Genomic DNA, 11,554 nt, shown 5'->3' with positions numbered 1-11,554 from the left:
TTTCAATATGAAATAAATAATTTATTATTATCATCAATTTTATCCTCTAATTTTTTCGAAACATCTAATCATTTTACAAAATAACTTTTATTAATTTTCCTTTGAAGCATGTCCGAAGTTTCTCACCAATAAAATGATGAAAAAGCAAGGTAAAAATACAAATAATGTGTGGTCAATATAACGGGCAGACTATTTCGGGTAAAAAAAAATAAGGGAAAAAAGTCCAGCTAAGTACTGTATTAATTGAGTTTCATGTATCTAATATTGTTGAATACATTGTGTTAGGAAGAAGTAAATGAAAAGAAATGAAAAAGAATGAAAGTGTGACGAGCGAAATGCGAAAAATCAGAGATAAAGCTTGAATAGTTTGGTATATATGAAAGAGAGGTGAAAAGAAGATTCATTATAGAAAAGACACTTGCTATTAAGATACATCGAATGCACAGCTAACACGATATTCGTAGTCAAAGAAGAAGCATCTGTACATTGAAATGTAGTACTGTATAGTCACTGTACAATTGTCTACTATATATGAAATACGGAGCAGACCCTCTCTCACAAAATGGAACTTGCACGCTAAAAGTTCTCAACCAGTTGAATGCTGCATAAGCTCCATCCACTGAAATAAGCACATAAAAAAATATAACACACTTTGTTAACCAGGATCATTATATTTATATTTATATTTCTGCCTCAGAAGGGGGAAGGGCACGAACTAACCTGTCTCAATAAGTTTGCAAGAGTCCTAGGCAGTGCTTCAATGTTCCTCAGAACAATGTAGTAGGGGAAGGGAAAGGAATCCATGTACTTGAAAATTTTCGTCTGTCCACCCTCAACAGACACTTCCTGCAGTCCAGAACCTCATTTTAAGTAAGAAATTGCCTATAATACTCGCATAATTTTATTTTTTTAAAAAAATTTGACCATAATATTATCAAAACCATCCAGCCTCCATTTTCACTAACAGGTGTCAATGTTTAAATACCTTGAGATCCATAATTGACTCCTGAGAATTATCAAGAAGCAAGAAAGCAACCATTCGATTACCAGTTGACACATCTCTAACACACTGCTTTAATTTCTTCTGGGAAAATTAAAATTGAAGATGAGTGAACAAAGGCCAGCAGTGATGACTAAGGATAAATAGGAAAAAAGAAACAAATTTTTTATCAAGTACCTTTTCCACAAACCGACCATCTGCAATTATTAAAACTAGCTGTTGTAGGGGGTTATGTCCAGACGGAAGTCGTGCTTTTGCAACTGCAGTATCGAGCTTGTTAGTTAAGTACTTCAATAGGTCAACAACTGGCTCATCCGCAATAGTATTTTCTTGCTTGAATGTCAAATTGGAGATCATCTGCTCCTCAGCCAAAACAAACAGTTAGATCCTCTCAAACATATTCAAGAAATGCATAATGATGTCGATGAAAGAAAAACCAAATTATAAGTTAAATTGTTAATCCTGCTAACCTTGACTCCAGACTCTCCAGTAAAGGGCTTGTCAAAGTCGTGCAATAACTTGATGTTTCCTTTCGTTCCAAAACTAGCAACAGCCAAGCTGCCCATTTCCAATTGTGAAACAGCACGACATACTGTAACCAAAGCTTCAATAGCAACATCACCACAGCCATTCTCTGACATACTATGTGAATCATCAACAGCTATAACAACTTGGTAATCACGTTTGTTGGGTCTGGTCCGCCTCAGCCATATTCTATCTTTACTATAATCACTTGCTATGTAAGGAATTACCTGTTTTTTTTTGGGGGGGTTCAAGAAAAAGATGGTAAGCTAAGCACCAATATTTCATCAGCAAAAGTTACATTTAACAAGGTCTATTTATAAGAATAAATTATCTACCTTTTTCATATTTATCCTTTTGCCAGTTCTATAATCCCCTTGAAGCTTGCTGGCCACAGTGGGCTCCATTACAAGGCGCAGTTGCTCAGTCAATTCATGAGACAATTTTGTTGTGCTAAGCTCAAATCTTCTCCAGAGAGCAGTAGCATTATCTTTCACATGATCAGGTACATCATAAGGTTCTTGGCATTTACCCAAGTCTTCGTCATGCAGAAAAGGCTGGCTTATATTATCATTGCTCTCACTGAAGTATGAATTCCTGAAAGAAACCAAATCTTCCAAATGATTTTCTAGATCAATATCCATACTGGCAAGAGGATTCACAGGTCCATCTTCTCGTGACTTCTCCACGGTTGAAGTATTCACTTTCTCCCTTTTTTCATTTTGGGGAGGGATCAATGAAGAATTACTTATAGAATTTATTTCAGATTTTTCCTTCTCAAACTGCAATTTTGCATCTTCTCCAGCAAGACATTCTTTATCAAGCTTATCACAATCAATGTTTCTATCAACCTGCTCCAGTGTTGCAGGCCCCATAGCCTGAGTTGTCCCCTTTTCAAATTCAGAAACATAGCCATACTCATCAGCATTTTCATCTTCCATCTCACCCTGGTTCTCACTGTTATCTTCTGGAAGATCACCAGATACATTAACTCTTTCTTTCTGATACTCAAGTGCATCACCTATACTTCGATGAGGATTAGTATGCTTCTCCTGAATAAGTGAACGCTCGATCCGCGGATGATGAGATTTGGGTTGATTTTCACCAAATCCCCCACTATTTGATGAGTCGGACATCTTAATATCCATATCAGACATGCAGCTAGAAGGCAATCCTCCCAACAGAGTAGAGTCAAAGTCATGATGACTATTAGACACATTTGACTCTGCTGCTACATTTTCAGAACCAGATGTCTGCCAATCAACTTTGGACTGAGATGCTAACTCAGCAGGGGAAACTTGTTCATTAATCAACTCAGAAGGCCTAGATACATCTTTCTTTGATTCTGTGGAATTCATGTTTGCATTCTCTTGATGCTCCTGACCTTGATCATCTTTTCCAGAGTTCACATCAACTTCAGTATGTGCCTCTTCCATAACTTCATCAGGAGAGCAAGTCTCTTCAACCTGATTCCCTTCATTTTCATTCTCAGCTAAATCACCTTGCTCATCCAATTCTCCATCTTCCATGAGATCTGTATCTTCATTTATGTCCAAATCCATATCCAAAGTTTGATCCAGCTCATCAGGCTTCAACCCAGTAGGATCTGAATGTGCTGCTTCTTTGTCCATAGTCATGTCATCAGCATTCTCTCCATCTTCTACGTCATCTGGGGTTACAGTATCATCTTCCCGAGCATCATCTTCATCACAATTACCATCCCCAGGTTCATTAGTTGTATAGTCATCCTTGGCTCTTAACTCTCTATTTCCTCCATCTCTATCCTTAACCGAAGGTCCAGATTCATACTTTTCTCTTGTATCATTGAGAGTTTCATCTTCATTCTCATCACAAACTTTCTCACCCACTGCTTCACTGTCTGGTCCAGTGGGTCCCATTTCAGACTCAAGTTCCTCATTTTCGCCATCAATATCGTCATCTTCTCCAGAGTCCTCACTAAGGCTCATTGCATCAGCCTGAAAATCCTGTTCCATCTCAATCCCTGTATTATTGCTACTAGGCACTTCATTAGAGTCATCTTGCTTTTCATTTTGCTGAACCATAGACACGAGGACAGAAATCAGATATATGAGAAGGATATTACCAAATCAGAAAAATATATAAGCTAAAAAGATAACCTGTTCCCGTGTTCCAAGCAGCTGATCTTCATCGGCAATCTGATCACTTACATCCTTTAATCCGACACCCTCTCCCATGCCTGTCCCACTTGCATCTCCAGATGTATTGAGGGTTCCATCTTCCTCCTGGTTTTCAGGAGATATTCCAAAACCTTTTGAAAATAAAGAAGCAAAAATATTTGCAATCACATGTGTTGTTACTGATACCTGCAAATTGACATATACAATTAGATCATTCAACTTAATTTAGAAAATGAGATATTGTATAATGTATTGAAGCTTATACATGATACATATGGGGGAAAATGAGCATATACACAGAATGAGAAGAGGATTGAAGCTTACTGATTTGTGCATGGCTAAGAAATTTTTCATGAGTTCATCACCAAAGTTTAGTAATTGATCCATGAACATATGTAGATTTCTAAAATGGGCTCCTACATGCGAATAACTGTTGATTTTATCATCACAACAATTCACCAACTTCTCCTACAGAGTACAGAGCAAAGGTATTGTCAATTTTGTTATCTAGCAAGAAAGAGTATCAAGTACAAAGATAACCAGCAAAGAAACAAGACTTACCCCAAAAGAAATTGCTTTGAAAAGATTCTCACATAATATGTCCAAGCTAAGATTTGTTACAAATGACTCAAATAGTGATTCCCATGAAACAATTTTTACCATGGACTCGTCAACCATAGGAATATTGCTTGACAAACATAAATTCTGCAATACAGTTGCAAGGTGCTGATATGTAGACATAAGGGCTTCATTGAATCTGGCATTAAGCTCCACAAAGTTTCTTTCACTTATATCTTCAGATGAATCTACTTGATTGGAGTTTCCCTTTATTGCTGTTGTAAACTCTTCCTCAATTAATTTTGCCTGAAGAGTAAATGTTTTTAAATCCCAAATTTCTCTTTCAAAATACTAGGTTTCACAAGGATAAGTCAAAAGATTAAGTACCTTGTCAGCTATTTCTTGAAAATGCTGAATCAGAACTTTTCTAACGGTGCTTCTATCCAAATCATGGTCCTGTAGCTCAAGAAAATTATCCTTAAAATCCCTAATGGTCTTGAAATTTTCAGATACCAGGTGCTCCATTTCTCGAGTAACAATGCAAAAACGCGAGGAAGAAGTCACTGCAGTGACAGCCTTGGTCCTCCCAATTAGATAGCAATCCAATGATTCCTGTCATCATAAATCAAAACAGAGTAGGTACTACTGCAAATTAAAGAAATTTACAACCTAAAACCAATATATGCACCTTTGATTTACTGAAGGATGAAAAAAATTCTTCAATGGAAGCAATCATCTGCCGGGCTGAAGGTCTTTCTCTTTGACAAGTGTTTAAATGGCTATTTTCTAATATCCTTAGTAAAAGCAATTCTTCTTGTGACGTAGCACACAGAGTATCAAATAATTGCTGCATGATCCAAAAAAAAAAGTATTCGTACAGAAACCTAAAACACTAGCAAAAACAGATATCCAAATAAAATTTTAATAGTAATGCTTACTTTTTGTTGCCACATGCACTTATAAGTAGCAAACTGTTGTGAAATAATAGAGCTCATATAATTCATACTGTTATCAGTGGAGGAGGAAAATGAAAACAATTTTCCCAGAGTAGATACACATTCTCTAAAGCATTTCAATTGCTTGTCAAATGCAGTGGCAGCAGAGAGTTGCTTCTGTTGTATCTGAACGAGCTGATTGAGGAAAGAACTAGAACTGTCAACCTACAGAAACCAAAGCAATTCAAATTTCATAGGATTCAGAACGCACACAGAAACAGGTGGATAAGTCTGATACTCACTTCCTACCAGTGAAACTATTACAAAAGAAATGTAGTAGAGATGCAAAATTCACTTATTAAATAAATAATCCCTTCCATGTGAAGAAAAGTAGCAGGGTGACAAATACTATGTAAAAAAATTAAGTGGGAAAATAAGAAAATAAAATAAAACAATGCAAGAAAACCAAATGAAATTAAAAGGACAAAAAAACGAAATGATCATTAAATTAAAAAATTATAAAAAAATATTGATACATAACTTCTCAAATATTGTCATTATAAATTCATTCAGTCCTTACACTGCCAACCATTTGAAAAAGACATTTTACCTGTTCAAGAGTTATATCTTTATGTGGATTGAGGCATGTCTGCTGCAAAAGCAGGACAGACACAACACTCTTGAAGTAATAATCAATGGCTGTTTTCCACTCCATAAGCAAACTTTCTTCTGGACTATTCTTATTTTCAAGTTCAGGAATTCCCGAGGTTACACATGGTAATCTACTATTTGTTAGCAGTAAATATGGTATGTTCCCAGAAAGCTGAAGGAACCACCAAGATTTATGTTGGTCCTGTATATTTGTTCAAATAAAAGAAAGCAAAGATGAAAAGGGGAATTTTATTAGATATAATTAATAAGAAATCTGGACATTCATGAAAACAAATGGCAATGTTTCATACTGCTGTATATGCTGACTTGTGTCGAGACAACCCATTGTTTTCTAAAAGCTTAAGAAGCTCAGACAAAGCCCTTCTCTTCCCTTGACCCTTTTTTTCCTCTTTCCAAAGATTACCATAGTCAACTGCTGTAGTATATATTTTTTCAATTGTATACCACACAGCTCTCCATCCCTTCAAGTAAAGTGTCCGCTGGGAATCACCATAAGGTCTAAATATGCTTTGAATTTCTGCATAAATTACATGTTTCAATATTTCCAAACCAGAAAACCATACAAAAAAGCTAGGAACACGAAAAAGATAAGGATAAGAAAACAAGAGGAGCAGGTGAGAACCTTCAACACTTTTCTGATGCAAAGGTAGAACATCCAATAGTGATGTTTTCTTAAGCAGCAAGTTCTGCAAAGAACTTTCTAATTCCTCGATGCAGTTGTCAAACCACATGAACCTACATCAAGAAAGACATGTCAACAACTCAAAATTTACAAAAGCTAAAAATATACTGTATACCCATCAGACGTAAGATAACCTGTTTTCACTAAACAATGTCAAATCAAAAGCACCATCAACCAATCCCTTGTTCAGAACATCATAAATGGGCTGATGACCATGAAAAGATTGTGCCTTCGCTCCTCTTTGTGCAACTTCTTGTCTAAGGAAAATAGACACGGGTTCTTGCAGAATATCCTTCACCAATAATAAAAAGAGAGCAACATATGAATATCATGACTCAAGAAGTACTTACAATTTTGGTGAATAAAGAGAAGAAAACTTGGAGATGCTAGAGTGTATAGGCGAAAACTAAAACTTTGCCCAAATGAAAGGCTGAGAAGTAAGAGCAAACTAATTGCAATGAAAAAAACGAATTGCTAGTGTAAGACTTGTCCCCCCCTTCAGATACAGAAATGCTCTACAACTTCATAATTAATTTATAATGTTGGAAGATACATCAAAGGCCCAAACAAGTTTTAACTTATTTTATTTTGGTTTCAAATAGTACAACGTTGTATTAACATAAAATAATTACAGCAAGGAAACTAGACAAAAGAGACAACAGGAGAAAAGGCATTAGCCCAAAAGTGTTCTTTCACACCTCTGCATATCAAACAAATCCTTCTTCAGAATGCTATTATTTTTAATCCACAAAAAAACTGTAATGCCAATCTACTCAAACCTATACCACATCACAAGGGACTTAAATACAGTTCCACTACCGCATGGCCTTACTATTTCTCCAAGAAGAAAATAACTTAAATAGAAGTACTTTAAAAGCCAAATAGCTTATTCTGCATGTACTAAGCCAGCACAAGTAGTAGAAAAAAACAGCCGGCATTCAGTAATAACATTGCTTATATGTTTTCCTTCTTTCCTTTTTATTCATCAGGCAACCAGGGGGAGGGAGGAGCCAATTGATGACTACATACCAGTATATCAACTGAGCTCCATCAGTGATCAGCATGAATATTTAATCAAAACAATCATTTAATTAGGTTTATTAAAATGGCTAACTATTTCAAGGGGGTATACAATTTTAAAATTGAGGGAAAATCAAAACCTAGAAAGAAGCCAATAAAATATATGGCAACATATGTCAAAACAGATGTCACATTGTAGCAATTATTAAATTTACTTGAATGTTGTAGTAGGCTAACTTGATAATTTTCCTAGTGGTCATAGTTCAGATAGAAAATTATAGCAGCAGGAAGGATCAGTGAAAACAGGAGAAAAAAAAAAGATGCTCGTGTTCAAATCAGCTGTTGCATAATCAAGTAGGAAGCCTGAATCTTACAGTATACTTTTGTATAAGTTTCTTCAGCTTCTGCCTACTCTTTTTCAAGTTTTCAATTGATAAATAACTTTTTCCATGCACCCACCGACACAGTTTCACTAGTTTGCTCAGTTCAATCTCAACCTCTTTCCTGCTAGCGTCAATGTACTTCAACACTCTGCAGTCAGTCACATAATTAAACCAACAGACAATAAGGCCAGGGAAAAATAGACAATAAATCAACGAAACAATAGGTGACGGGGACTTACATTGGTAAGAACTGCACATAAAATCCAAACATATTGTATAAGAATGTTGACTGTTCCAACTGACTAGAACTACAGTGTTTAAAAATATATGGGTCAAAAGAACAACAAAATGCCTGAATTTTCTTTTCATTTTTTCAAGAAAACTTAACTGCATGAGAACAAATTATACCTGGAATTAATTTTCAAGGATGAACTGATATAATTTTCACCAAGGAAGGCAAAGAGAAGCTGAAGACGTTTCCTGAATTCCCCAATACTGGATGTTTGAATGAAGTCCTCAAGGCTGCAAAATACCAAAGTAAAAAGAAATGTAACTCAACAAAACCAGGTCACAAAATCTATAAGATGAAACTACAAATTTAGTCTGTAACATGCCTTTGAATAATTGATATATCACAAGACCTGGGTTGAAGAACAGAGTACAGAGGAAACCACAACTGCAACAAAAGCAAAAAACAAATAAGCAATGTTCAGATTAAAAGAAAAAAAATATTGAGATCAAATTTTTGCCTATTTCCATAATTTCCAAAATATACAACTGAACATCATTTCTTAAAGAAAAATAAAAAGATGGGAGTTGTAGATCCTTTGTTTTAGAAAAGGAATAATATTGAAAAGATATCAACCCCACATCACACATTGAGTGGCAAATCCTAAAAACACTGCAGTATAGCAAATAGTTCAATGGCCATTATAAGGTTTAGATACAAGATATAAATAATTTATTAATTTATATTATACAAATATAACTAATTTATCCATAATTAAGAAACTTACGATTGAAATTAAAGAGTGACAGTCTAAACAAATAATCATTATAATAAAAAGTGCTGTGTTGCCAGAAACAACATCAAAAGGCCGTGCTCAGTTGCCAGAAAATAAATGGCAAGTCAACCAATTTTTTTTGTCTAAAAAAAGTTGAGAAATTGAGTGTCGATCAAAAGAAATTGCAAAAAAGAAAAGTTCAATGACACACACAATGGGCGCTAAAAAGGGGATTTTCATGGCTAGAAGAGGATCTTTACTTGTTCTTTCTATCTTTCTTTAATGGAAATGCATTGCTTTTTTAATTTTATGGTAAAGGCTTCTAAATGATAGACCACAAATTAGATTGAGTAGGGAACAGTAATGAACAGTCATAGATTGCTAAATAATTGGCTTCCAATTATATTAAATGCTAAATGATATTTTGTTTTTGTGAGACGATATCTAGTGTTAGATTCTATCTTAAAACTAATTGGCATTAAGTGAAGTTGTCCATCCTATATATAAGTTATGCACCTTGAGAAGTGAGAACTGAGGCAGGAAATGTAGGATGTAGGACTTCCAATACCCCCAACACCTCTCCACAGATGCCTGCTAGAACAGGTGAGCCTACTAGAATAGGCGATTTAACAGAATGGACTATAGGCTCTGATACCATGTTAGATTTCATCTTAAATCCAAGAACTGAGGCAAGTGATGTGGGACTTCCTAACATCTAATTCTTATACTTATACAACAGAACCTATGCACTTGCAGATATACAATACAAGGCAAATTTAGGTCCTCCAAAACTACAACAACACTTTGACTAACATATAACAAAACCAACAATAATTAAAAGAAGAGGCACGCCACTTACTTTCCCCGCATTATTCTCAAACTGATCTGTCACCTCATCAAGCAAAGATGGCCAAGAGTCCAGTTCTATCTTTTGCCATGATGACAACAGATCATAAACAGATTTGAATTGATCTAAAATTCATTTGAAAAAAAAATTAGTGAAATACAAAGTACAAAATTGCAGCTTCAACACTTGAAAGAAAAATCATACTTGAGAAGGAGAACTTTGAACCATTTTCTTGCATAACTTCAGCTTTGTGCAATAAAAACTGCAACCCTGAAAAAGCCTACAGAGGAGAGAACAGTTAAAACTAGACCATAAAGTCACGAATGAAAACATGTTTCTTTCTATTTTAACAAGCATATATTATAAAAGGAAAGCTGCGCTAAGGGCATATAATTGGAAGAAAAAAAAACACACATTTCTAATTTCATACTGATAAATGGAAACACGTTCAGAAAGCTTTCAGTGGGCACGTGGTTGAAGGAAAGTAAAATGATGCACACATTGATAACCCTTAAGGAATGATCAACACTAGGGGTTTAAGCACTGATAAAACAAATACACTGTTTAGGGTTGTTGATATTATGGTAAAAGGAAAAGTGTACCAAAATCATATAACTAATTGATTAGCAATTGAAGATTAAAAATCTTTACAAATTTGGCAAATGCGCAATAGAATTGTATTTTCAAATGAAAGCTTCAATGGAAACAAGCTGATGGAGGATGCAATGTTACTAACCTGGACCTGGCTTACAAATTTTGAGAAAGATTTCACAATTAACTTTAACCACTGGTCAAGTCATATTCGACAAGGCTTTTTGTATCACTAGAGGGTAGATTTTTATTGGGGCTTTAGCAGATGTATTAGCCATAATATGGTTCCTAATTAAACTGTATTAGTTTTTTCTAAGGAACCATATCTATGGGATCCTATCTATGTACAAAGTACCTCTGGTACTTCATCACTATTTACATAATGAAATATATATATATATATTTTTGCCGATCAAAAAAAAAAAAAATCTTTACAATTCAATACAGAAAAATTCAAACATCCAAAAAAATTTCGATAGGTACAGTGTTGAAGGAAAGTAGAATTATAGATATATGAGTAACCTTAACCTTAAAACATCTTTATATTGAATTCCAGAAAACTTCACATCAACTCAAGGCAAATAAACTATCTAAAAATAACTGTCGGAGGACAGAATTTAACATTAATAGTCTTTCCACCAAACCAATCTAAGACATATAGGATTGTTTCAGTATCGGTAGATCCATACATAAGAATCCAATTTGGATAGAGAATAGAATTTTAATCAGTCCTTGCTCACACTACCTTTGCTAAAGGGGTATCCAATGGGAGAGTCAAGAGCATCTCAATTATATCCAAAAATTTCTGAAGATCATTACGATCTTCCCACTCATTTAGAAGGGGAAGAATCTGCTGTTGGAGAGGTGCAAGTACTTTCAAAATTTGTACCATCTCAGAAGCATTTGAATCCTTCAATCAGAAAGAATATAAAGAATACACAGGTCATGATTTTATTACAAAAACAGAAAGCTAAAAAATCAAAGGCTCCAAAATATCAAAACAATGTTAGGCAACACCTTGTAAAAATTGTATCTGGCAGCAGATTTGTGAGACAAAAGATACTTCTTTCTGTAGTCTAAACAGAGATAAAATAAGTTCTCTGGCATGAGTTTAGCATCTAAACCAGGCAAATGTGTAGAGTGGACACCTGAAAAAACAAAAATTAAGAATGGAAAATGTG

The 11,554-nt window shown here is 34.8% G+C and overlaps 1 protein-coding gene across 1 annotated transcript in view; it reads right to left on the bottom strand.

The window, feature by feature from the left end:
* Positions 1-404: 404 nt before the first annotated feature.
* LOC102669841 (midasin) overlaps positions 405-11,554 on the bottom strand; it is a 51,152-nt gene continuing 40,002 nt past the window's right edge. The window contains exons 54-77 of the mRNA XM_006583078.4: positions 11,391-11,521; positions 11,119-11,283; positions 9,987-10,062; positions 9,795-9,907; positions 8,546-8,607; positions 8,340-8,453; positions 8,171-8,239; positions 7,923-8,079; positions 6,663-6,820; positions 6,469-6,581; positions 6,137-6,363; positions 5,785-6,027; positions 5,178-5,399; positions 4,928-5,086; positions 4,627-4,851; positions 4,243-4,545; positions 4,006-4,149; positions 3,661-3,867; positions 1,861-3,576; positions 1,471-1,752; positions 1,178-1,357; positions 986-1,084; positions 721-846; positions 405-619 (exon numbers count right to left, since the gene is read on the bottom strand). Of these exons, the coding sequence (XP_006583141.1) occupies positions 587-619; positions 721-846; positions 986-1,084; positions 1,178-1,357; positions 1,471-1,752; positions 1,861-3,576; positions 3,661-3,867; positions 4,006-4,149; positions 4,243-4,545; positions 4,627-4,851; positions 4,928-5,086; positions 5,178-5,399; positions 5,785-6,027; positions 6,137-6,363; positions 6,469-6,581; positions 6,663-6,820; positions 7,923-8,079; positions 8,171-8,239; positions 8,340-8,453; positions 8,546-8,607; positions 9,795-9,907; positions 9,987-10,062; positions 11,119-11,283; positions 11,391-11,521 (5,324 nt within the window). The 3' untranslated portion in view covers positions 405-586. The remainder of the gene's footprint in view (positions 620-720; positions 847-985; positions 1,085-1,177; positions 1,358-1,470; positions 1,753-1,860; positions 3,577-3,660; positions 3,868-4,005; positions 4,150-4,242; positions 4,546-4,626; positions 4,852-4,927; positions 5,087-5,177; positions 5,400-5,784; positions 6,028-6,136; positions 6,364-6,468; positions 6,582-6,662; positions 6,821-7,922; positions 8,080-8,170; positions 8,240-8,339; positions 8,454-8,545; positions 8,608-9,794; positions 9,908-9,986; positions 10,063-11,118; positions 11,284-11,390; positions 11,522-11,554) is intronic.

This window comes from Glycine max, chromosome 7, assembly GCF_000004515.6.
Source record: "Glycine max cultivar Williams 82 chromosome 7, Glycine_max_v4.0, whole genome shotgun sequence".
Taxonomy (NCBI): domain Eukaryota; kingdom Viridiplantae; phylum Streptophyta; class Magnoliopsida; order Fabales; family Fabaceae; genus Glycine; species Glycine max.
Note: the sequence above shows the minus strand (reverse complement) of the source record. Positions and strands in the feature narration are given on the sequence as shown.